At 38.7% G+C, this 27019-nt stretch overlaps 1 protein-coding gene across 2 annotated transcripts in view; it reads left to right on the top strand.

The window, feature by feature from the left end:
- capzb (capping actin protein of muscle Z-line subunit beta) overlaps positions 1-27019 on the top strand; it is a 111349-nt gene that overhangs the window by 26675 nt on the left and 57655 nt on the right. For both annotated transcript variants that reach the window (XM_048561626.1, XM_048561625.2), the window contains exon 2: positions 9481-9570. In XM_048561626.1, the coding sequence (XP_048417583.1) occupies positions 9481-9570 (90 nt within the window). The remainder of the gene's footprint in view (positions 1-9480; positions 9571-27019) is intronic.

Consider the following 27019-nt stretch of genomic DNA (forward strand, 5'->3'; position numbering starts at 1 on the left):
GTGTCTTGTGGTTCGGTTAAATAGTTTCCTGATACAGCTCTGTGGGCATTGGGGTGGTTGCTAGTGTAACTGAGAATTTGGTCCCTTTGTGTAGTCTTCCTATATATGCTAGACTGGAGTTCCTCATTGTTTTTGCATTCGACCATTATGTCTAGGAAGGGTAGTCAGCTGTTCTCTTTTGTGAATTTTTTTCCCAACAAGGATGTTGTTTGTGTGTCAGTGGGTTTCTTCCAGTTTGGTGCTTTTAATAATCATGAGGGTGTCATCTACATATTGGACCCAAAGTTTGGGTTGTACAGTGGGAAGTGCTGTCTGTTTTAATCTTTGCATTTCTGCATCTGCAATCAGTCCTGATATTGGGAATCGTATTGGTGTTCTGTTGATTTTGTGTATCTATGTTATCATTGAAGGTTGTGAGGCACAAATCTAGTAGTTTCATGGTGGTGTCATTATTGATGTTGCGAGGACATCATGTTGGGTCAGGATGAGATGGCGATATCCTTCGATGTAACAGCACTGTTTATGTCCATAAACATCGACCAAGCCAAAGAAACAATTGCCACACGTCTAGACGAATCAAGTAAGCAGACAAACCCAGGACACCAACAGCTTACAGATCAAATAACCATCCACAACCTGAGTTTTAAAACTTCTCAAACTTTATTCAATTAATTGTGAAGCTTCTAATTGAGGAAAGGGTTAGTGAAGACGAATGTTAGTCCCTTAAAATCAGAAACAAGGCAAGTTATAATGGGGAACAAAGAGATGGCAGGCCAGTTAAATACATATTTTGACTCTACCTTCGCAAAGGAAGACACAGGTGACGTCCAAAAAACTTTTGGGGAGCACAGAGTCTTGTGAGAAGAAGGAACTGAAGGAAATTAGTATTAGTAGAATCATCCTGTTCAGGACAATTGATGAGATTAAAGTTTGGAATAATCATAGAACTCCTCCAGTGTGGAAGCAGGCCATTTGTTCCATCAAGTCCACACTAGCCCTCTGAAGAGCATCCCACCCTTCTACCCCTGTAATCTTGCATTTGTTATGGCAAACCCCTCTAGCCTACATGTCGCTGGACACAATGGTTAACTTTAGTATGGCCAATCCACCTAACTTGCACATCTTTGGACTGTGGGAAGAAACCAGACCACCCAAAGGAAACCCACACAGACATAGGGGAGAACATGTAGATTCCACCCAGACAGTTGGCCATGGCTAGAATTGAACCCAGGTCCCTTGCGCTCTGAGACATCGGTGTTAGCCACTGTGCCATTCCATTCTACATCTCAGAATACTTATAGAAGCATCCCTAGGAATAGTGCATGCATTGGTGCTCATCTTTCAAGGTTCTAAATACTCTGGAACAGTTCCTGTGGATTGGAGGGTTGCCAATGTAATCCCACTATTTTTAAACAAAAGAGGGAGAAAACTGAATTATACACTGGTTAGCGTGGTATTTGTAGTGGTGAAAATACTACAGTACCCGGAAAACAGGATTGGACAGAGTCAGCATAGATTTACAAAAGGGAAATAATGTTTGAAGATGTGGAATGTTTTTGAGGCTGTAACCAGAAGAGTTGATAAGGAGTGGTTTTCTTCGACTTTCAGAAGGCTTTCAAAAAGGTCCCACATAGGAGATTAGTATGTAACATTAAAGCATTTGGGATTGGAAGTAGTGTACTAGAATGGATAAAGAATAGGTTTGCCTACAGGAAACAGATAAGTAATAGAGTCTTTTTCCAAGTGGCAGGCAGTGACTAGTGGTGTACCACTGGGATCACTGCTTGGACCTCAACTCTTCACAATATAACACAATTTGAATGAGGGAACTAAATGTTCTATCTCCAAGCTTGTAAGTGACACAAAGTTGTTTGGAAGGATGAGCTAAGAGAAGGATGCAGCGATGCTTCAGTCTAATTTGGTCAAGTTGAGCGGGCAAAAGCCATGGTAATGAAATATAATGTGGAGAAATGTGAGATTATCCATTTTCGTAGCAGGTACGGGATGGGAGATTATTATCTGAATGGCAGTAGATTGGGAAAGGGGAGGTGAAGGGGTAACCTGGATGTCCTTCTACACCAGTCACTGAAGCAGTTGCAGGTGCAGGAGGCACTGAAGAAGACGAATAGTGCATGGGCTTTCACAGTGAGAGGATTCCAGTACGGGGCAAATGTTAAGACTACACTTTGAGTATTGTGTGCAGTTTTGATCTCCTTATCTGAGGAAGAATGTTCTGGCTATGGGCGGAGTGCAATGAAGACTTACGCAACTGATTTCTGGGAGGCAGGACTGATATAAAGAGAGACAGGAATGGTTTGGACTATAGACACTGGATTTTTGAGGGGAGATTCGACAGAAAACGATAAAATTCAAACAGAATCAGACAGGTAAATGTAGAAGGATGTTCCTTATGATTAGGGGGTCCAGAGCTACTGGTCACTCTGAGGATATAGGGTAAGCTATTTAGGACTGTGGACTATTTAGGACTGGTATTTAGCTGTGGAAAAATTTCTTCACTCAGACAGTGATGAGTCTCTGGAATTCTCTGCCACAGAAAGCATTTAAGGTCAAAACATCGAATGTCTTTACAAAGGAGTTAGATATAATTTTTTGGGCTAAAGGGTTCAAAGGGTGTGGGGTGAAAGTAGATACAGGATAATAAGTTAGATAATCAGCCATGATCATTCTGAATGGCAGAGCAGCCTCTGAAGACCATACAGCCTACTCCTGCTCCTGTTTTCTACGTGATTGTATATATTGTGCTGCAGGGCTGATCCCCAGATTTCCAGTGGTGAATTCCTCTTTTTCTGCTTGGTTCGCATGGAGGAGTATCTGATTGTTGGGAAACATGAGAATTGTTGTTTGGATTTTTTAAATCCTCACAATTAAGTCTGCATTGTCACTTCTTCCGAATGAAGGATCCTGGTTAAAAGAAAAGAGACTAAATTGAGATTTATGGATAAAATTACTTTTGTGAAATAGGACAGTGATTATTCACTAATTTTTCACATTGGTTCAGAGTTCAACTTAAAGAGCCACAGTGTTGTAAATAATTGTTTATCTAAATTATCCTTTTTATCCTGTGAAGATCCATGTTCAGTTGCACACCTGGAACAGATTGTGTGTGTCATTGCTGTAGAAGATGCCTTGGCATGTTTGGCTTTCCAGAGCTTGTACTAACTCTTCAATTGGTTTTAAGTTTATTTGGGTCCTCAAAAGAAAAGATTATTTGACAGACATCTTATTGTTACTTTACATAAACTGAACTATTAGATGTATTACTCATCAGTGCTTATTGGCAAGTGCTATGGGGAGGAGTAGTCATTTTTTGATGAAGATGCATGGAATTAGAGACAGTAAGAACTGCCGATGATGGAGTCAGAGATAACACAGTGTGGAGCTGGAGGAACACAGCAGGCCAGGCAGCATCAGAGGAGCAGGAAAGCTGATGTTTTGGGTCAGGACCCTTCTTCAGAAAAGAATTAAATATGTAGAATTGTGTGCATAGAATTAAGTGTATATTTCTAAAATGTGCACTGAAATCGTTCAGTTATTTCACAGAACCATTCAATAGTTGTGCTATAAAAGAAGACATTTCAGCCCATGGTTTCTACAGTAGCTGTCTGAGCATTTTATCTTGGTGCTCATGACCTGTGTTTTCTCTTGTGACACAGTGTTTGTATCCCTAACTCTGAACCAGGAGGCCTGAGTGACTTCACCTGACGAAGGAGCAGCGCTCCGAAAACATGAGATTTCAAATAAAACTGTTGAACTGTAACCTGGTTTCATGTGACTTCTGACCCTGAACACCAGCACTGGCACCTCCACATCTTGACTAATAATGGCAGGTATCCTGTATGCCACCTGAGATGCCTTATGTACCTGTCCTGCCTTCAAGGATCTATGGACATGAACGCCAAGGTTTCTCTGATCCTCTGTATTTCCTAGGATCCTACCATTTGAGGTGTATTCTCATTTTTTGTTAGTCCTCCCAAAATGCAACACCTCACACACTTTTCAGGATTGAACTCCATTTGCAAATGTTCAGCCCATCTGACCAACTGTCTATATTGTCCTGTAGACTAAGACAGCCTGGACACAGGCCTTCAATCACAGATGCACCCTTTAACCATCACCCCTTACTTCCTACCACAAACCCAATTTTGTATCAGAATTGCCCTGGATCCCATGGGCTCTCAGCTTAACTAGACTGCCATGTGACACCTTGTCTAAAAAAAGCCTTGCCAAAGTCCACATAGACTACCTCAACTCTATAACCTTATGAGGATAGTGACTTCCTTGGCAAATTCAGTTAAATTTGTTAGACATGATCACCCCTTACCATACTGACTATCTTCAATTAATCCTTGCCTTTCCAAGTTGATACAAATTCTATCCCACAGAACTTTTCCAGTGGTTGTTGGACTGACTGGCCTGTAGTTTCCTGGTTTATTCCTATAGCTCTCTTGAATAATGTTATCATATTACCCTGTCCTCCAGTCTTCTGGCTCCCCTGATGTGGTCAGAGAGGATTTGAAAATTAAAGTCAGAGCCCCTATATTCTCTTCTCTGGACTGCTACAGCAGCCTTTGACAGATCCCTCTGGGCCTAAGTATTTATTCAGTTTCAAGCCTACTAAAACTACTAATACCTCCTTTAATGTTAATTTGTTCAAGTATATGGACCCCCTCCTGAATTCTACACCTACATCATCCTCCTTTATTGTGAAATCAGAAGCAAAGTATTCATGTAAAATCTCAGCAATAACTTCTGGCACCACACACAGATTACTGCTTTGATCTTACTCTGTCCGAATTATTCTCTTACCCCAGTATATATTTATAAAGCACCCTTTTGATTTCCCTAATTGTAACTTGCAAGCATTTTTTCATGAACCTTCTTTGATCTCCCAATTTATTTTTTGAACGACAACCCCACACTTTGGATACTGTACGAGAACTTCTGTTTTAGCCTTCAATATCTATTTCAGGAAATGCAGAAGGACCCAGACCCGAAATGTCTGCTTTCCTGCTCCTCTGATTCTGCCTGGCCTGCTGTTTTCATCCAGCTCTACACCTTGTTATCCCTTAACATCCAAGGTTCTGTGCACTTGTTGGCCCTACCTTTACAGGTTCACCGTTACAGGAACATTTAGCCCTGCACTCTCACTATTACCCTTTTGAATGCATCCCCTGTTCTGATGTGGATTTTCCCACAAGTTGTTCCCAGTCCCCTTTGGCCACTTTCTACCTTCGTAAAATCAGCCTTCCCCCATTTCAGCACTTTTACTTTTGGTCCAACTTTGACCTCACCCATATTACCTTGCATCTTACTGAATTATAGTCATTATCATTGAAATGCACTCCACTACCGCATCTACCACTTGCCCAGCTTTGTTCCCTAAAGTTAGGTCCAGCACTGCCCCTTTTGAAGGACTTTCTACTTGATGGCTTACTAAGCTCTCCTGGACACTTTTTTTAATGCCTGTACAGGCCTTTCGGACTTTGTTAATCCCAATCAATATTGGAGAAGTTGCGATTCTGCCTATTTTGGTTACCCTTCTCTGAGTTTGGCTACATATCTGTCTGATGGCTTGGGAGTCTATAGTGCACCCTCAGCAAAGAGACAGTGCCCTTTTTGTGTTTTTTAAGTTTTATTTCATTTTCTTCTGCTTCCTGTGCCCAATGTAGAATCATCTGTATGTATATGAACCATAATAGACTTAACATTTTATTCAAATATGTATCATTTCTGACTCTTCAAATTAAGTAACACCCAGTTTATAGTAACTCCCTTTCCTGTCAGTTAACTAACCTTTTATCCATGCTGTTGCACTTTTGTAGGCTTTCTGTATGATGTAACAACCCCTGTAGAGACTGATAACTTTGAAATATGAATGTTCCAATGACTGACTCAGGGATCACATGGCATGATTTCATGTTTTAAGATGTTTACTGTAATCACACGAAAGTCAACATTTGCTAAATGTTGCTTCGTTTCCCATTCCTGCAGTACAGAAAAGGCATTCCCCAGTAATTTACAAAAGTAATCCCAAACTGCATTTATATTGTAATACTCTGCAGAGATGTAGTCTTATGATTAAAGCCAAAGCTCCTTCTATTTCTTTCAGGGTCTTTTCTCTCCACTTCACTAGAGTGAATCCTCCAGTGTCCTTTTAAACAAAGTCCTCTTCATTCAACCCTTTGAGCACAATTAAATGGATTACTGTTCACGAAGTTCCCTCTTGTGACTCTCTTTTAAGTCTTCAAAATCCTTGTTTCCTTGGACAGAGATTCCATCCTCACTGACCGTCCACTTAGCACTAAACGTAAAGCCGTCCTGTTCTTCTGCCAGACAAGTCAGCACCTGTTGTAGATGTCCTTCCTCAAATCTCTGTTAGACTGCCTCAGAGTTAGGGCATCAATAAAGCTGGTGTTGTGTCCTTTCTGTTGAGGTGCTAAAACTTACCCCTTGCTTTCAGTGGGTTTGACTGAGCCCTGTTCCTGTGGTAACCATGTGACATGGACTCATCTCTGGAACACTCAGTGTAAAGTCACAGCGGCTTGTCTCAAGGCAAATTTGTAGGCGGTCCCATCTCCTCATCTACTTTTGTTTTACTTTGACTTAAAGGAGACTTTTGAATTGAAGGAAGTAACAAGCTGGACCTCTTATGATTTTGTAACTGTCATGACTCAACTTGAACTAGTGTACTGCTAATTATTCCCCATTACTAAACAAACAATTGCAAAATGTACAAAAACTCCAATTCGACCACACAGGTGACCTATTTGCTTGACTGACTGCTACTCAGGATAAAAGGAATTCCTACCAGGTCTTGTCATTTGCAGAAAATAACAATTGTATCACATTTAACCTTAAATGGCAGAGAAAAGAAAAAGTTACCAATCTATTGTTATGCAAATTAAACCACACCCCTTTATAAACCCCAAATACATACTATTCACTCAGTATTAAGACTGATAAAAGACCAACAGTTTGACACAAATAGTATTGGGGGGTGCGGGGAGGAATGTCAGGGATAACAATATTCTGAAGATCAAAAGTACATTTCTCCAGGGTGGGTTAAATTTGTCTCCCATGGTTCCTTTTGATTTTTAACACACAAATCACACTTGTCTGTAAAGCGAAGTATATTCTTTACTTTGATAGTGGACCTAGTGTTTTTTTCTTGTTAGAATTCTTTCTTTTAAGCTTTCTCAGTTTTCTTGCTTTTTCACCAACACACAGAGACAGAAGATGAGAGGGAGGTTTTCATCTCCTGGCTGTGGAGATCTCTGGCTGCCCTGCACTTGTTTCAAACTGCAACCAATCTGACTGCTGGCAGTTGTCCCTCAACTCAAAGACTCTTGTTGCCACTCTACCGCAAAGATCGTCCTCATGGCTTTTCCAAGCAGCAAAGTGCTGCACAGCTAAGAATGTGCTGCACTTGATGTTTCCAATTTGCAAAACTCAGCTGGCATTTCAGGTATACAACCGTCCAACTTCCATTCCAGTTTATAGTCAAAAATGGGAAAATATGTGATTCGACACAGTAACAATGATATCTTCCTGTTCCCTCTGAAAATGTAACTGAACTTTTTTCACCACTTCTTGGGATACAGATGTTACAAGCAAAACTAGCATTTATTCCTTTTTCCTAGCTACATTTTGTGTAGCTGGTGGTGAGCTGCACCTGGAACCCCCACGGTAAAGGCACTAGTGCAGTGATGTTTGGTTGAGTGTTCCAAGATTTTGACCTATACCAATGCAGGAACAGTAATATATGTTCATTATTGATTAATGTGTGATTTTGGAGGCCAGTTTCAATATTCCATGAGCCTATTGCGCATGTCCTCCTAGGTGGAAGAGTTTACAGTTTTGGGACGTGCTGTGGTGATTTTCTCCAATGTATTGTATATCATGCAATTATGGTGCACCATAGGTGGAGGGTATGGACTTGATTCTTTTTTCTGCTCTGCATAGATTATTGATTAGGTGAACTGCTTTATTGTGGATGTTGTTGACACTTCTGTGTGCAGTTACCTGTATATGTTCAGGCAATGGAAGACATGCCATCATGTTTGGGCTTTGTGCCTTGCAGGTGGTGGAATGACTGGGGATTCAGGGACATTGGTTAGGCAGCCACACTATTTGCTACATTTTCTTTATCTGTATAATTTACACTTTTTTTGGAAAAAAAAATTACTTGTCAAACATCTTGTTTAAGACAAATCCCAAGCAGCTAACTGTGCTCATCATACGCATCTGTAAATGCTCACCTCATGCCAAATTATAGTTTTGAAGATGCACATCTGATACTGTAGCCTGTGGTCATCCAATTTCATCTGGTCTAACTAATTTTTTGAAACTATAGTCATCACATAATTGCAAATTGTCTACATTTCTAAGTCGTAGCCACAGATGTGGCAAAAGTGAAATTAAAAATGGTCAAACCATTGATGAATTCCTTCTGCCTGTGAAATATTGAATTTGTATATTTAATATAGAAATTGCATCAATGCAGCACTGTTTTGTGGAGTTTTTTAATATTCATGAGATGTGAGCTGACCAACATGTGTTCTCCATCCATAATTGCCCTTGAGAGGACAGTGATCAACTGCCTCTTGAATTACTGCAGTCCATGTTGTGATTTTACATTAGCAGTGCTGTTAAGGAGGACATTCCTGGTTCAAGATCCATTGACAGTACAGGAGTGTCATAAAATAAACTGGCCCTTTGGCTCAAACTGGTCCATCTTGACCATGGTGCCCACTCAGCTAGTTCCAGTTGTGTCTGCATTTGGTCCATATCCCTGTAAACCCTGCCCATCTGTGTACCTATCCAAATTTTTAAATGTTGCTGCTATACCTGCCTCATCCACTTTTTCTGACAGCCTATTCCATATACAAACATCTGCGTGAAGAAGTTGCCCCTCAGATCCTTCTTAAATCTTTCCCCTCTCGCCCAAACCTGTGCCCTGTAGTTTTCAATTCCCCATCCCTGGGGGAAAAAAAGACTTTTTGCATTCATCCTGTCTATACCCCTCATGATTTTGTACACCTCAATAAGGTCACCTCATTCTCCTACATTCCAAGAAATAAAGACCTGGCCGCTTTACTAATAAGTTGCATATCAATAATTATGAGCATTTGATTGAATTGAAAGTTTTAATAAATATGTGATTAAAACATCCTGTGACTGCTGGCGCAATGGATGATCTGTCTGTGGAATACAATTTTTGTGGATTTATGGTTCATTTGTAAAAGTGGAAAATAATTCTGAAATTTCACCTATTGAGGTTCATGGAGGAATTTGCACTTCATTTTGAAGTTTTACTTGTGATAAGTGCCCCTCTTGGGCTGAACAGGATTCTCTGGCATGAGCTTGTTGGACATAATATTTTTCTCCTCTTCTATATTTGAACTTGGAGTATAAAGGCAGAACCCATCATTAATAATGTCACTTCCATCCTTTTCCCAGACTGAACAACAACTGGATTGTGCCTTGGATTTAATGAGGCGTCTGCCTCCTCAGCAAATTGAGAAGAACCTCAGTGATCTGATCGACTTGGTAAGTACAGTTTGAAAATATTGACCACTTGTTACTTAGTGTCACTGTGTCATCTCCTGCAATGTAGATCTCGTGCAACCACCAAGTTGCAAGCCTTAGAATAAAATTGAACATCTGCATATGCTTGTGAAATAGAAACAGAAAATTCTGGAGATGTATAAAAGATCTGTCAGCATGTCTGGTTGCTTTGTGGTGGGGCAGGGGAACAGGGGTAGGTCATAACAAGGACTGATATGCTTTGGGAGATTTTTAGAATTTCCAATCTGTGTTTTTGTTTTTTTTTCCCCACTACTTGCCAGAATTGCAGCTATAATAAAAAAAATCTACCTGTTGCTTACCTTCTGGCAAACTTAATCTTGTGTTCCAGTATTATTGTGTAGCTTTTTATTTCAATACTGACTCAGCCTTTATATACCTGAAATGCGTGTAGGTAGTTCTGGTGTCATGACATTCATTGCAATTCTTATAAATCTTGAACATTTTTTCAAGGCCATGTTAGAACATCTTGCTGTCTTTTGCCTAATTACTGCACAATGTCTGACTACATAATTTCTAAATATAATATTGTGTCAAGGGTTCTGTTTTCACGCTAGACATAATCAGAAGCCAGTTGCAGTCCTGGAACTAGATGCCACAATTAATTGTTCAGTGATGCAAAGATAACCTTTTCCTATTTTGAGTCCTCGTCATTTTTAATTTCATTTTACCCTGCAGTGACTTTTTTTGTGAACATAACATTTAACTCTGTTTTCATTTCAGAGTATCTTTAAATATGTCCTTTGTCCTCTGGATTGAATGTTGGCTATTGTAGAAATGCATTTTTTCTTTGTGTTGTATAAATGTAACAACTTTGCAAAGGTGTGATTTCATTTTTAAATACGTATGACTTTACAAGTACAATTGTGAAGAACCATTCACTTCTGTTTCAAATTCCAACTCTGTTATGAAATAACCAAAATAATTTTAATTTTCCATATCTAGGATTATCTGCCATCTTCAGAAGCATTAACTCAAAATTAAATTGACCCTTGAAAAATGACTGTACTCCACATAGCTGTATGCAGACTGATTTGTTTTTTATTGTAGTCTCAAACTCTCAATACTCTCTTTCCTGTTGTCAGTTGTTGTTTGGCTATTGTACTACAGCTCCAATGTTACTATGGCTAATAATGAAACCAGTTAACAGAATGTTGCTCTTTATTGAAAGAGGGTTGGAATTTGAGAGCGAGGAAGTGATATTATTGCAGACTCAGTCAGGCACCATCTAGTGTACCATGCTCATTAGGCTTAAATGTGAGAATGGGTTCTGGTTTTCTGGTCTCTGGGGTTTAAAAGATTGACTGTTGATGTGGTAGACTTGCTTAAAATGAGAAGGGAAGAGTGAGGTAGAGAAACCATTTCCTCCATTCGCAGTATCACAGAATTGTTACTGTGAAGAAAGCGATCATTCAATAGACAATAGATAGGTGCAGGAGTAGGCCATTCAGCCCTTTGAGCCAGCACCACCATTCATTATGATCATGGCTGATCATCCACAATCAGTATCCTGTTTCTGCCTTATCCCCATTCAGCCCATTGTGATTGAGCATTTCACATTTTTTGCCATTCTACTGCCTTTTCTCCAGAGCAATACACAGTTTTCCTTCTCAGACAATCATCTAACTCACTCTTGAATGCTTCAATTGAGCTTGCCTCTGGTATACACTTAGAGCATTTCAGACCAGAACAGCAAAAGTATTTTCTTTTATTGCCAATGTTTCTTTTGCCAAATACTGAAATTGGTGTATTCTCATTTTTACTACTTTCAGTAAAGGGAACAGACTTTCCAATCTATTCAGACAACCCATGCTTTGGAATACTTCTATCAAATCTCTTGACATTTTTCTCTGCAAGTAAAACAGCTCTAATGCTTCCGGTCTAGCTTCGTCGTCCCCAGAATCATTCTTGTGAATCTTTTCCGCCCTTTTCCAACCTGTTTACACGTCCTTCTTAAATTGGCAGTGTTCAGAACTGGGGACAGTAGTCCTTCTTCAGATTAAACGTGTGTCCAATTCATGTTCAACGTAGGGTCCCTGCTCTTGTATTCTGTGCCCCTATTAAATTTCCAAGAAGTGTGATCAACAGATTTTGTTAGTTAAGATTATCATTTGAAATAAAGGCAGGTAATTAGTAACTGGTCTTCATTAGTTTTGTAAAGACCAATGAAGGAACTTCCACATTTAAAGCACATTGCAAGACCTTTGGATGTCCCAAAGTGTCAGATGGCCTCATTTGAACAAATGTGACATCTTGGAACCCTAGAAATCTGGTGTTAATGGGGCATCAGAATAAAAACTTTCTGCTGGTTAGTGTCTTACCTGGCACAAAGCAAGATCATTGTCGTTGTTGGAAGTCAGTCATCTCAGCTGCAGAACATCTCTGCAGGAGTTCATTGGGGTAGATATTTTTTAATTCGACATGTTCAGTTTTGTTATGACACCTTTGAAACAGGGGAACTTGAACCTGGACCCCTTGACTTAAAGGCAGGGACGCTACCACTCTACCACCAGAACCCTGAGTTTGTCAGGGTAGAGTCCTAGGCCCAGCTATCCTCAGCTATTTCACTAATCACCTTCCGCCCATGATAAGGGCAGAAGTGGAGATTCTTCCTAATGTTTACATAATTTTAAGGTCTATTCATGACTCCTCAGATATTGAAGCAGTCCATGTCCAAATACAGCATGACCCAGACAATAGCCATGTTTGGGCTGACAAGTGGCAAGTAGCATTTGTGCCACACAGGTGCCAGGCGACAACCATCTCCAACAATGGAGAGTCTAACATTGTCTCTATGTCTCTAACAATGCCATTTAGGTAGGAAATTCCAGGATTTTGACCCAGCAACAGTGAAGGAACAACGATATAGTTCCAAGTCAGGATGGTGCGTGGCTTGGAGGGGAACTTGAAGGTGGTGGTGTTCTCGTGTATCTGTTGCCACTGTACTTCTGGTTGGAAGCGTTCATGGGTTTGGAAGATGTTGTCTGAAGATCTCTGGTGAATTTCTGTGGAGCATCTTGCAGATAGTAGACACTGTTGCTACTGAATATTGGTGACAGAGGAAGTGAATCCTTATGGATGTGGTGCCAATCAAGTGGGCTGCTTTGTATTTAAAAAAAAAAAGCAGAAATCAAACGTCATTCAAGAGTAAAATCACAGTAATGGACGAAAGTGGTTCAAAAAGGCAGTTCAGCATCACTTTATCAATGACACCCATGGCTGGGCATTAAATGCTGGTCAGTCAGCAGCAATCCCCTCATCCCATGAGTGAATTTTTTAGCAAATGAGATGGTCTGAATTTTTTGATTAATCAAACCAGTTGTCAGGAAAGTTACTTAATATTTATTTTTGTCATAGTAATTCAGTGTACAATGTAACTAAACAGTGCTTGAAATTATATTTCTCACTTCTGTTCAAATTAATTATTTCTTTAGGTAAATGATTACATATGTGTATATTGTTTAGGTACAATCTTTGTGCAATTTCTTGCTTGTTACTTTTTTTTTAAATGTGTGCACACAGATGTTTCAAAGCAGTTCAAATTTTAGAGAAGTAAACTCTTAATAAGCAACAAGAATTTAGATTTTTGATTTGAAGTTGAAGACATAGTTGAAGAAGAGGATTTTAAAATCAAGATAGTATCGATATGGAGCAGATACCTCAAAAGGAGTTTGACAGGGCAGGTGTGTAGAAGCAACGATTGGATGTGCTCAGTGTGCATAAGTCAGCCAGTAATGCCCATGTCCCATGAGTGAATATTTAAAAAAAAAAGAAATCAAAACTTTATTGAAGAGAAAAACTATAGTGTTTGGTACCCAATAGTGGTCGATATTTGTGAAGAATATATACATGTCACATAAAATGTTGTTGAATTGTGAGATTATTCAATATGTTAGAAGGTGCCTCGAATGGGCAGTTAATAGATTTGATATGGGAGTATAGAGCGAAATAGGCAGAGGAGGAGGAGGTAAGAAATCTGTGATACCGGTAATAAGGAAGAGTATTCTTAGAGGGAAGAGGAATGAAGCTGGATGAACACTTGACAACCTATTCTTTATACCCTGTTGTAAGTCAATATTTGGTGACATTTCCATGATTGTGGATGTCATGTCACTGAAGAGACTCTGCCGAACTAAGCAGATTACAATGACAGTCTTAATTTTAAAATTGTTTCTATAGTATGGTAGCAACTTCACTCTCAACATTGAAATTAGTGTTAAATTCCTTTCAGATAAACAAATTTAGTTTTTGAAACTTCAGTTCTGGACAGAGAGATTAAATATTCTTCTGCAGTCACTCTCCAGGATATAGATCTGCAAGTTTTCACAATTGGTTTTGTTTCATTCTAATATGTTTATCAGTTATAGGAGGTCTTGTGGTGTAGTGGGTAGTATTTGGGCCAGAAACCTTGGTTTGAGTCCCACCTATGAACTTGATGTCCTTGGAAGTTATGTTTATAATGTAGTCAAACAAGTTGATTACACAGTAGCACATCTTTCTTAAATGCGCAGATGGTAGGCAGTTAAGAGAAGGAAAAATTTCTGGGCAGTCAGGTGATAGAAAGGAAATTTCAATCCATAGCTCCATACTACTTCATGTGTGGAAATGTGTGTGTTGCCACATCAGCTCTGATTCCCTGAGTGATCTGTTACATTCCTCCATAATATGTATTGTCTGGAACAAAAGAGAGAAATGAGGAATTTCAGATTCTTAAAGATCAGCCTTGGGGTATTCTTGATTTTATAGTGCTTAACTGGTATAGTATCATCTCAGCAGTTTATGGTTTGTAATCAGCTATGATTTAATGAAGTGATAATTGCTTGCCATATAGTTGTTGGGTTTTGATTTCTTCTTAGAAAATCAGCCAGAGAATCACAACAGACTATAGTGGCTTTATTAAAGGCACATACATGGGTAATCTATCTTTGGATTTACCAGTATATTTGTATGCTACTGCCAGGGATATTTGGCAGACTGCACTATCTCTGACCCAGGCAAAGTAGGACACCACATACCTGCGCAAGAATTCTCGCTTGGAAAGGAACAGCTGCTGTAACTAGATTCAATCTCCCATCAAGTCACAACAAACTCATCCATATTACGTGAGAAATGTCAGGCAGTTGCCTCTTGATCTAAGTGCTGTGTGCACCTTAGCCAAAATAGCTATGATATGCTTTGCAAATTAATAGTCCCCAAAGTTCATTTAAAAACTTTTGAATGTTCAAATTTGCAAACTTGCATTGCAAGCAGAGGTAGCCAAATGGCTGGCAAATTTAGTTAAATACCTTCTTCCTTCAGGGCTGTTCAGACCAAATGGGGCACGCTGTCAGCTAATGTATGTGTAGCACGTTGACTCTGTATCAGTGTTGATCTCAGGACATTTAGGGTCTGAATCTAAATTCTCTGACCTGTTGTGTACGTTCTTAAATTAGTGTTTCAAAAAATAATTTTGTTCAGTTTTAACTGCTATAAACTGCATAAATCGAGATTGATTTTTAGCATCAAGTTTTTACAGCGATTGGAATTGCTATTTTACTTTGCATAGCTTAATGCTGCTTTTAATACTATCGTTTTGTTCAAGGACTATAAATTATTTTCTGCATGAGAAACATATAAGCTTACAGAATAGGATCAGGAGTAAGTCATTATGATCTTGGCTGACCATTGAATAGACACTTGCCTCCCTCCCCAAAAATCACCACCACACATGCAATCACATCATACCCTTTGGTCCCTTTAGTCCTAAGAATGATATTGAAAGCATTGAGTGTTTTGACCTCAGCTGCTTTCTGTGGTAGAGAATTCTACAGGCTCATCATTCTTCGGGTGAAGACGTTTTTCCTCATCCTGATCCTAATGGCCTACACCATTTCCATAAACTGTGACCCCTAGTCAAGAAATGGTTCATAAACAGGTATCTTACAAAAACAATTCCAAACTGTTGCCTCTTCTATTCGGTCAAAGCCAATAATTGCTTATATTTTCTCACTAAGTCTCTTCAGTGCTTGGTTAGATATATACCTAATGGTTGAAAAAATCATACAAGTCATTTTGCAAACTCTGCCCCCAACAAGATTTTAAGCATTGTTAAAATGATCCATCCATTGTTGGGCCAGTGTTGGGACTACAACAATTCACATTGTACACGAGCAATATGGACAAAGAAACTGAAGGCGTTGTTGCTAAATTTGCAGATGACACAAAGATAACTGGAGCAATGGATAGTGTTGGGAAAGTGGGGAGGCTGCTGAAAGACATGTACAGACAAGAAGAGTGGGAAAAGAAGTAGCAGATAAATACAATGTGGCAAAGTGTGAGGTTATGGTAGGAAGAGTAGGGTCACAGACTATTTTCTAAACTAGGAAAGGCTTCAGAAATCTGAAGTACAAGGGGATTTAAGTGTTTTAGCTGAGGATTCTCTTAAGATTAGCGTGCAAGTGCAGTTGGCAGTGAGGAAGTCAAATGCGGTATTAGCATTTGTGTTAAATGGAGTAGAATACAAGAGCAGAGACGTACTACTGAGGTTGTGTAAAGTTGTGGTTAGACCATTTTTTGGAATATTGGGAGCGATTTTCGTCGCGGTATGTAAGGAAGGATGCACTGCCGTAGGAGGGAGAGCTAGTACATCCTCGTAATTAGGTGCAGCGGGTGTTTGCAAACAGTGAACAGGTTTACAACATCTTTAGTTCTCCAGGTGGTTTTTGGAAGCTTTGTTGACATTCTTGGACTGTTCCTGTGAAGCTGTAGATTATTTCTATTTGAAGTCTACTGGAAAAATTAAAGGACTTGGCTGTCCTTTTAGCTGTGTTTCCGACCCTTTGCTTAAGCTCTGTAGGAGCTAATTCATTGCATGATCATCTTCAATTCATGCAACGTGTAGTCATTAAGAGCTATTTTCCTAAGTTTAAAATTAATGGCATGGTGCAATACATACTAGCTGCATTGTTGGGCTCAGATTAGTCACTAGTGTGAATATGGCTGCTGAAATATTTGAGGACTAAAAAGTGGCAATTATTTTTCCCACAAATGGTAAATAGTGTGTACTTTTTTGCGCTTGTCATAGTCCATCACAAACACTCACTGTTTTCATTAAGAAGTTGATTTACAATTCAGGCTTTGGCACATCTGTTGCTGTTTTTCTAAGACTGCAGCACTACCAATTATAGCTCATTAAAAATGTCAGGCTAGTGTGGTAAATGTACTTGAGGAAAATGTTTTCTACTTGAGCATTAGGCTTCTAATGTTCTGCAGTCCTATAGATTACTTTACTTTGCTTTTAATTTCAATACACATGTGGAAAATAAAAATTATATATTGTACAATATCTCTTAAATTTGTTCTAAAATACTTTGACCTCTTCAATTCCAACTAAACTCAAACTTGTCAATTTAAAATGGAATGCCTGTGTGCAATATCATAAAAAAAATTGATGCCTTTTTACGATTGTAAAAGTATGAAACACTGGAAGCGTTTATTTTTGGACAGCTCTTGAGATGAAATCTTGATAGCTCCTGTACCAGGAAGAGATGGTAAACTATTTGGTGGGTTGGCATTCCAGGGTTTCTGTAAAGCTGAGACGTTCATATTTTTCAATGTACCTATTGACCATTTTTTTGTATTACATAATAAAACCTTAACTTTGTACCATTCCCATCATCTTTCTTTTTCCTTTTCAAATGTGGCCATAGAAAACTATAATAGAAACTACATCAACTGGTCACAGTGTATTTCTGTCAGGGGTTTTCAAACGGGTCAGAATCTCAAGTGTGTGGTAAGCTGAAAGTTTGGGATCTTGAACTTCAAAACAGCAATGTCTGACAAAGATACTCTAACTGACGAGAGAGCTGTGTTCTCTGTCTAACAGGTCCTATTTTCACAGTGCTCCCCAACCAACACTCAAGTCCTTAGTAAGGGGTCATAGTGGGAAACTGTTTGGAAAGCACTGATTTTTACCTTTCGATCAATAGAGGTGCTGTGATTTATTAGAGGATACATAAAATGTTAGTACCATCTAATGACCGTTGTGTTACTGGGATCAGTTCACATCCAAAGTTCCAATTATAACTCCGACTATCTCATTTGCTGTCTTCGCCCCATGTCCTAAACCTCACCACTCCACAGTTTCTTGTCCTAAACATTTCCCTCAGAGTATATGGTGGCACAGTGGTTAGCACTGCTGCCTCACAGTGCCAGGGACCCGCATTTGATTCCAGGCTCAGTCAACTGTCTGTGTGGAGTTTGCACATTCTCCCCTGTCTGAGTGGGTTTCCTCCGGTGGCTCCGGTTTCCTCCCACAGTCCAAAGATGTGCAGGTTAGGTGGATTGGCCATACTAAATTGCCCATAGTGTTCAGGGTCGTGTAGATTAGGTGGGTTATATAAATCTAGGTGGGATGCGCTGAGGTTCAGTGTGGACTTGTTGGGCCAAAGGGCCTGTCTCCACACTGTGGGGATTCTATGATTCTATGATTATCTCGTTTATGAAGCCTTCCACCTATTTATTTCAATTCCTCTCCTTTCAGCTCCGGATCACCAGCTTCCTTTCCTCTAGAATAATCTGTGTTTCCATTCAGAATTATTGTTAGACCAATTCTTCTAGGAAAAAAAAAGTCCTTTCAAATTCATTTCTCCAGGTATAGCCTTATCACAAGCCTTTCCCTTTCTTTTAGTTTAAAGTCCTTAAATGAAGATTCTACCTTGCTCAAAGCAGCAAGGCTTTGATAGTTGCTACCAATGTACTGTGTTACTGCAGTTACAACTTGCATTCACTCTTCATATTTTGTGACTTCTCTGGAGCCCTTGATGGTGGCACCATTCCATTCTTGTTGACCATCTAACCTCTGCTCACTCTGATAATGTAACACAAAAAAAAGTTTGGCTTTCCTTCTGCCTGTTGTGTTATAAATACATTATCTTCATTAGTGGCTACTTCTCCATTCCTGTGTGGGCACCTGTATTGTAGAACATGTTTCCACTTGACATCAGATGAGCAGTTAGCAGCTTCCTTTGGATTCCAGTTAGAATATTTAGTTTAAAGCCAACTGTGCATGACGGTCGTGGTGGTTGGGTAGGAGGTAAATATAGGCCCAGTGACTTCAAGAAAATGAATGAAGCGATGTTCTCAACCCAAATATTAATTAACAAAATCCAAACAAGTTACAGCAACTGGGTACCATACTTCAGAAAGGGTGTGAATACATTAGCATTGGCTTGGAAAAAATTCACGAGATTGTTTCAAGGTACAAGAGATTTCAATTATATAGAGAGATTGTGCAAAATTACATCTATACTCTGTGGAGAAGCAAAGGTTGAAAGGTGATCTAAAGGTATTCGAAATTGCAGATACAATACATTAGGAGAAATTGCTGCTATCAACAAAAGGACCAGAATCGTAGATCACTGGTTTAAGCTGTTTAGTCAAAGAAGCAGTGACGATAACGTGGGGGAAAAAAAATTGTGCAGTGAGTAATTTGGATCTGGGATGCTTTTTCCAAGCGAGTAATGGAGCTAGATTCACTTGTAACTTTGCAAAAAGGATTGAATAAACATCTGAAAAGGAAAAAAAATGCAGTTCTTCACTGGGAAAGGCGTGGGACTGGGGCCAAGTGAGTTGCTCTTGCAGAGTCTGCACAGCTGCAGAACGCTGAATGGCATATTTTTCTGCCCTAATCATTTCATGAAACAGTTATTCCATAACTCATCCAGTGGTGTATAAAGCCACAGAGTTAGAAAATAATCAAAGCAACTGGAATCATCATACTTCCCTGTGATAAGGTGAATCTATTAACTGCGGTAGTCAGAAGTATGATGAGGAAAACATCAACTTGAAATGTTCATATTTAAATTTGGACTATTTGCTGTACCCAGCCAAGAGGTTTGATAATGGACTTGCTGCATTAAAATATAATGCATTATATATAATTGTGTATTGCTTCTTTATTTCTGAAATGTATCCACTTAATTTTTAAGATTAGATATATAGTGCTCTACAGCTTTTGAAGATTAGTGTAAGATCTTGGCACTAGATAAATTTGAGTAACTGAAAGGTAACTAATAAACAGTGATAACTGTTTGTCACCATTATTACAGATTTCAGAGCTTGTGGGAAAAATACTTGAAGGTATAGGGTTAAATCTTGCTCATGAGATCTACATTGTGACTGCCAAAATAAGCTGGAATGTGGGGAGAAAATACCCAAAACTAAAACAGAACGTCTGATTTTGCATTTCTAATTTCACACTTTTAGTGCCAAATGTCTTTTTAATTTTAGCTTTGAGAATTGGTTTAGTGATCATTAACTTATTGCAGGCAAGGAGGAGAGGGATTGCCACTTAACAAAAGGTAAAAACAATGTTGCAGTTTTGAAAATCAGGCCATTACCCATTCCATGGATAATAAAATGTGAGGCTGGATGAACACAGCAGGCCAAGCAGCATCTCAGGAGCACAAAAGCTGACGTTTCGGGCCTAGACCCTTCATCAGAGGTGCTTGGCCTGCTGTGTTCATCCAGCCTCACATTTTATTATCTTGGAATCTCCAGCATCTGCAGTTCCCATTATCTCTCACCCATTCCATGGAGTCGGTTTCTCAATGCATCTAACACACTGCTCATTTACTGATTCGCATTTTGGAGGAATGCATACCCTTGCTGTTGTGTTTGTATTTATTTTTGTCTCTGTTCCCTGCGAATCTTTGTTGAGAAGTACATTCCAGCTATTTTTCGTTGACGTAGTCAATAATGTAATATGTTCACTTGATTTGCATTTGGCATAACTACCCCATGTCTTGGCAGAGTCTCCTCCGAGGACTGTTCTATGTTTTAAATGTAATGTAAAAGATTTGTGGAAAGTTCAGCCAGTTCCAACCACAAATTTATCTTACACTTGAAATTAATTTGATGAGAAGGTTCGCAAGTCACTGGCTCTCTAAATTGATTTACTTCCACAGTATTGCACTTTTAAGTGCTGAACAGTTCTTCAATGTGATTTATATTTGATTCTAGCAGAAATGTAAATTTTGAAGGGAGCAATACTGAGTGGTATGTCTCCAAGATTCTGTTTAATCTTTGTGGAATTAGCCAGGGTCTCTATTCTGATTTATGATTTTCTTAAGGCCATCTAATCCCAAGGTCCCTCAGAGTTATTCTACAAACACCTGCATCTTGTAGAGTCTAATGGAAAGGGCAGACTGACTTCTGAATGTGGAGAGACCTTTCATAGTCTAATGGCTTTAGAAATCCATTCAATCTGCTGTTAACAAGACCCTAAACAGCTTCTTCATTTATTGGAAGAAGTTCTTCGACGTGTTGCTCATGACCTCTTGTGTTTCTGGAAATTAACCTAAACGTTTTGTTTTGGAATGACTGCTGTGAGTAGTAGCCTGCAGAGTTGATGTGCCCAGTTTCTGAAGAATGCATTGACATTAAAAGCCTCATGTTCTTCTGGGATTTTTTTTGTGTCACTTTGCTTTTATTTGTATTGTATCTTCAGAGTTTCTTCCCTTCCTCGGTATGCTGAAGAAGTTCATAAATCTTGAATAGTGATAACTTTAAACTTGCACTTAAAAGCTGCACAATGCAGCTTCCTCAATGATGCTAACTGGTGTAGTGAAGATCTTGAATATATTGTTATTTTCTCCTCCTCCCCTACAGAGATTACCGCTTTCACCTGTTACCAGTTATACAGTACAATTTTTTTTAAAAATATGCAATTATTTTGAGCACTGTTGATGGGCAGTGTTTGTAATAAAAGGATCAATCTGAGTAAAGTAGCATGTTCTGTATTGCTAGCACAGTTAGGCAAATATCAGGAAACGTAATTATGGTAACGTCAGCTAAGTAAGCAATGAGCATGAATAAACAGTGAACTACTTTAATGAAAAGTTTGCTCTAAAATATTGGAATACTCTTTTTGAGATTGGATCTATTCCACCAAGAGTGTATATTGTAGCCTATATAAAATCATGCACCAGCCACTTCATGCTATTCACAAAAATAAATATTGGAGACGTAATCAAACATTTTACTCTGCAAAAACTGCTTTGTTAATTTTTTTTTTCCTCAATCTCTTTGCAGCTCACTTCACATAGTTTGGGGTCCATACTGGTTGTAGGGCAACCAAGACTACAATGTTAGGCAAGTGGATTTTCACTCAAGGTCCACATATTTGCATCACCCTATCGCATACTGGATGACAATCAGTAATTGAATTCCTAGTTTACTTCCTCTTTTCTACTGCCTTTCAAATATGCTAGGGAAAATGCTCAGAATTGGATGGAAGGAATAACATATGTTCATCTTCATGTCTTGAAGTTTGTGATCAATGGCAAATACTATTCTTCCTCAATTAGCTCTGAAGCAGCCCACAAACTCCTGATGAGGATTTTGAGTGGAAACGTATCGTATCTAGTGTCTGATATGGGTTGGTGTCCTCTACACTAGAATATGTGAATAGAGTTGGATGCAGCAAGGTTCTTCAACCAGTAAGCTTGAAGGATTCGCACTCCGACATGAGGCCTAAATGAGGAAGTGTAAAGCAGAAAGCAAGTTAGTATAAAGTTAATACAAAGAAAAGATTATTGAAAGAGAGAAATAAATACAACTGACAAACAGAAAGCAAGTTGCCGTCTCTAATTAGCTCCCAACAGAATAAGACTCCACACTTGGAAAATCAAATTTTTGGATCAGGGAGATTTTTTGATATAAGTTCTAAGACATGAGCCAGTTAGTGGCATTGTTAGCCAAGTCAAATGGTTTTGATTCAGTCCCATTCTGGAACTTGAGTGCATAAAATAAGGATGACCTTAAGAACAGAATTGATGGAGTGCTACACTATTGGAAGGGCCATATTTTGGTTTAAACACCGGCTCTGTCTTGCCTAAAAGATCCTATTGCAGCATTTCTAAAAAGAGCAGGTGAGTTATCTCCAGTAGCCTGGGCAATATTTATACTTCAAATGCTATCTCAAAACTAGATTGGCCAGATCACAATTATATTGCTATTTATTGGAATGAGCACGCTGCAAATTGGCTGTTGTGTTTCTTCCTCTCCAAGAGTCACTATTCCTCAGATATTTTTCATTAGCTATAAAGTGTTTTGACATTTCTGGTGGTTATGAAGGGCATTACATAAAGGCAAGGTTTTTCTTTAATTATCTTTCTAAACATTCAGCTGTTTCTGTGTATATCAGCCCCAATTTGGTTTAGGTGTATTTAAAGAACAAGTCCCACAAGTTCAAGGCATTGTATAATTTAGAGTCAATACATCAGCATCAATTGTCATATACCCTGTTGAGGGGCAGGTATTGCCTGACAACAGTTTCCTGAGTAATATAACAAAGCGTGGGGCTGAATGAGCACAGCAGGCCAAGTTTCCTGAGTTTTCGGTTTACCTATCTTTGTGTATTCTGCAAATCATATTCACTTTTGTGATAAAGGTGAACACCGATAGCTTTGCTGATGTTATCGCATAATCCTGACCAATTAATTTTGTTACCATTTTAATGAAAAAAACAGCTGTTTATGCTTATTCTGTTGAAAATGTTGACAGTAAAGTCTAGACTGCTAATATGCTGTAGCTAGGATTTGAAGCTTTTCTGGAAGATGTTTCAAGACTGAAAAATTTACAACTCTGTTTAGTTCTGTTCAGCAAAATGAAAGTGCTGCAGAATTTATTAACATCAGTTATATCTTTGTCTTGATTTTCTTCTCAATTTGCAAAACCTCTAAGCAATTCTTTTGACATATTGCATTACTACTAATGCATTCTTAAAAAAGAAACCCCTGCAGGACCAGTTGATTATAAGATGTTGAATCATTGCATCCTGTTGTAGCTTGCTTTTGCTTTTGGCTTTTGCCCTGAAAATGCCTCCTAATTATGTTTGAGCAGTACAGATGGTAAGCATATTTTAGGCTGTTTGTATATAAGGGCCATGAAAGTATTAAGTATTATTCCAACTTAATGTGCACAAGGTTGTATTTTTTCTGAGTGACAAAAAATATCATTTTTAATGTGTACATGTGTAAAGATGAATATTTTTGTGTATCCATTTGTAAAAGGTGTAGGTTTATTTTCTATCTATATTTTGGGCAAGGGACAAGGCAAAGGAGATAGAATGCACCCTTTCAAGTAAAGGTATTAGCGTAAGCAGCCTTTCAGGTCTCAGGCATAGGGAGAAATAAAAACTTGTCTGGCAAAGACATGCAAATATTCCCAGACCTATTATGTTGCCATTCAAGTTCTGCGACTGCTGTTAGCTGTGCAAAAGTTGGGTCATTTTGTCTTTAGCAACAGCACTCTAACATTGGTTTTCAGTAAACATGATTTAAAATATTAATGTAGCATTTAGTTTTAATTTGAGGCATTTGACTCCGTATACCGCTTAAAGTAATAATTTAAAAATCCAGAATGTGTTCAATAATGACATTATTAGTAATTTGAGTAACTAATGACATCACTAATTACAATATAACCACACGAGCATTATATCGAACAGAATCCTTGGGACTACCAGTGTTCCATAATGTTTTGCAATGTAAATTATGATTAAAATTGCAACCATCACATTTTAAAGGAAGCAGAGTTTTTCACTTTCCAAAACTTAGAGCGCTGAGAATTAACAACGATACAAAATCCAATCATTACAATGCAATTAAAATGCAGATTAAATCTCTTCATTTCTGACAGCCAAGGTAATTGTTAAGCACGAAAATAGTCTGCAGTATTTTAATGGTTTGAAATGTGTCTTTGATTTGGCAAGTACTGGTAAGGTTCAAAAGTGTCAGGGTTGTGCAAGTGCTAGTTTCAACCGTTTGTTTCTCATGTGTTTGGCTTGGCTTTCATTACACACTGCGCACCAAATTCCCAACTGAAGTTCCAATAAAGGACCGCATCTGAAAAAATGACTTTCATTTCTTTCAGATGCTGACTGCTTTTTTTTTGACTAACACCTAACATTCATGTATTATTGAGTTTTAAAATAGGTAATTTGACTTCTTAAATTTTAAAAGAAAAGTGCATGCTTTCCCTCATTTGTGAACTGATGTTTTAAAGGTTGACTTAAATGTTAACATTTTAAACATGTTTTAATGTTTATGCTGAGTTGGACTTTTACACAAGTTTTTTTACACAATACACAAACTGCTTTGATGGAAGTTTTGTCAATATCTTCAGGAAGAACTAATCCTGCTGGATTGTTGCTTTTAAAGTTTTTGAGTCTGTGATGAAGATTTGATGAAAAGTGGAAAGGAAATTTGTATAACCTGCTTCACTGCAGAGGTAAAATAAATCTGAGTAGAATATCCTGAGGTAGACTGTGTATCCAGCTGGTCGACGAGGCTGAAAGAATGGAGCTTTTGTTGGCTGGCCTTATTAACTGAACAAAGTTTTGTATTTCTATTGGTTCTTTGTAACCGCCTTAACTATGAATGCAATTTGCTTTTCTTTTGCATGACAGAGAAGCTACAATAAGACATCATTTTTCTGGGAGCTTGTCTCATGTGCATGAAATAGCCAGCCTTGCAAAGCTTTCTGTATTCATGTCTGGTACCAGATTACACCACAATAATTTAACTGTTGCTGTGTTTCATTTCCTTATGATTTTTAACACTGTTCATTACATTGAAGTAATGAAGTAAGAGTATGAAAATGCTAAGATCTGCATCTGAATTAAATCATTGCTCACTTATAATACGTTAGATAACCAATTTTTGAAGTACTCTACTACTCCTGGCTGTATCCTTCCAAACCTTTCCTATTCCTGTACTTATCCAGGTGTCATTTAAATGTTGTAACTGTGCCCACAGCCACCGCTTCCTCAAAGTTCATTCCACGCCCAAACCACCCTCTTTTTAAAAAAATTGCCCCTTGTTGCTTTTTTAAATCTCACTCACCTTAAAAAATGTCCCCTGTTCTTGAAATCCCCATCCTCAGGAAAAGACACCTACCGTTAACTCTATCTACACCCTTCATGATTTTATAAACCCCAATAAGGTTACCTGTCAACCTCCTCCAATCCAGTGAAAGAAGCCCCAGCCTTTCTTTATAACTCAAACCTTCCATTGTTCTGGCTGGGCCAGCTGTAGAAGCAGGCGGATGGTAGATTTGCCTATTAAATAGACCCCTCATTCCTTGATATTTCTCCAGCTCCTTTTGCAACCTGTATGTGCTTAATGTGATTGATGAATGACCCACCTTTTGAATATTTTTTGATCATTGTTATCTCACACCTCTGGACCAGGTGGGACTTGAACATGTCCCTGCTGGTTCAGAGGTATGACTACCACCAACGTGCCTCAAGAGAAATAACCCTTTTTTTGTGCTATATAGTTGTTGCAAGGAGTGTTTTGTCACAGCAGAAGATGTGTCATCTTGCCTGTAAGATCTGCATGAACTTTCAAGTGCAGTCAGTTTACTTGTTCGGCTAGTAGTACATTTAATCAAGCAGGAAGGTAGTTGTTTCAGTGCCTTTGTGCATTTTTGTTTAGAACAGCTGGAGGGTGGAGCAAGATCATTGTGACCCTAGGTCTGCATTGTTAATCTGCTTGGGTCGATTAATACTGAGGGTTAAGATATGTGCAGTAGAGAAATAGGTTAGCATCTGTTGCCTGTTACAGACAGAAATCATGAATGCTGGCCTCTGTATCCCCTTGTGCCCTCCACCTAAAAGTACACAGCCCAAGTTGCACTCAGAGTCTCAAAGTTTTTGTGTGAATTGTATATGATACTGAATGAAGAGCTTAAAAAGTACCTCTGACACACATCTGCTATAAAGGAAGGACTGTAATGGAATTAATGTAGGTTGAATGTTAAAGAGCAAAATAGTGGTACATTGTGTTTGTCATCATATTTTAAGATATAAAATTTGTCAGCCAAATGTTGGAAGAACATAATCCAGCCTTTGTAGAGAAATGTCAGTGATGCCATCCTCTTAGCATATTTTAAATCTGCCAGCAGACAGGTACTCATTGCAGGCTAATGATAAACCACAGATGGTCTGAAGACCATTGCCATCTTTGCTGTGATCTAATCCTTCCTTAAATTGTTGCAGAGAGAATTGGTTGCTTCTCTTTCACACTAGCTCAAGAAATTCACATGCTGATGCAAACAGCATGTTCTCTTGTTTGCAACAATGTAGGTTCTAAGAATATTGATGATTTCCAAACTCCCCGCTTTTTTCCAGATAAAATCTCTGCGTATCCTGCCTGCCGCTCTTCCTTGTGTACTGTAACCTACAGCCTTCCAATCCATCATCTTGATGGGCAGAGGCACAGCATAATAAATAAACCGTAATGCGATTTCTGAACTCGATGAATGTGCACTTCCACCTCCTTTCATGTTTCAAACTTTTCCAATCCACAACCCATCTAAAGTAGTCTTTGAGACAGTGGAGATTACAGATGCTGGAAGCTAGAGTCAA

This window comes from Stegostoma tigrinum, chromosome 28 (genome assembly GCF_030684315.1).
Source record: "Stegostoma tigrinum isolate sSteTig4 chromosome 28, sSteTig4.hap1, whole genome shotgun sequence".
NCBI classification, from domain to species: Eukaryota; Metazoa; Chordata; class Chondrichthyes; order Orectolobiformes; family Stegostomatidae; genus Stegostoma; species Stegostoma tigrinum.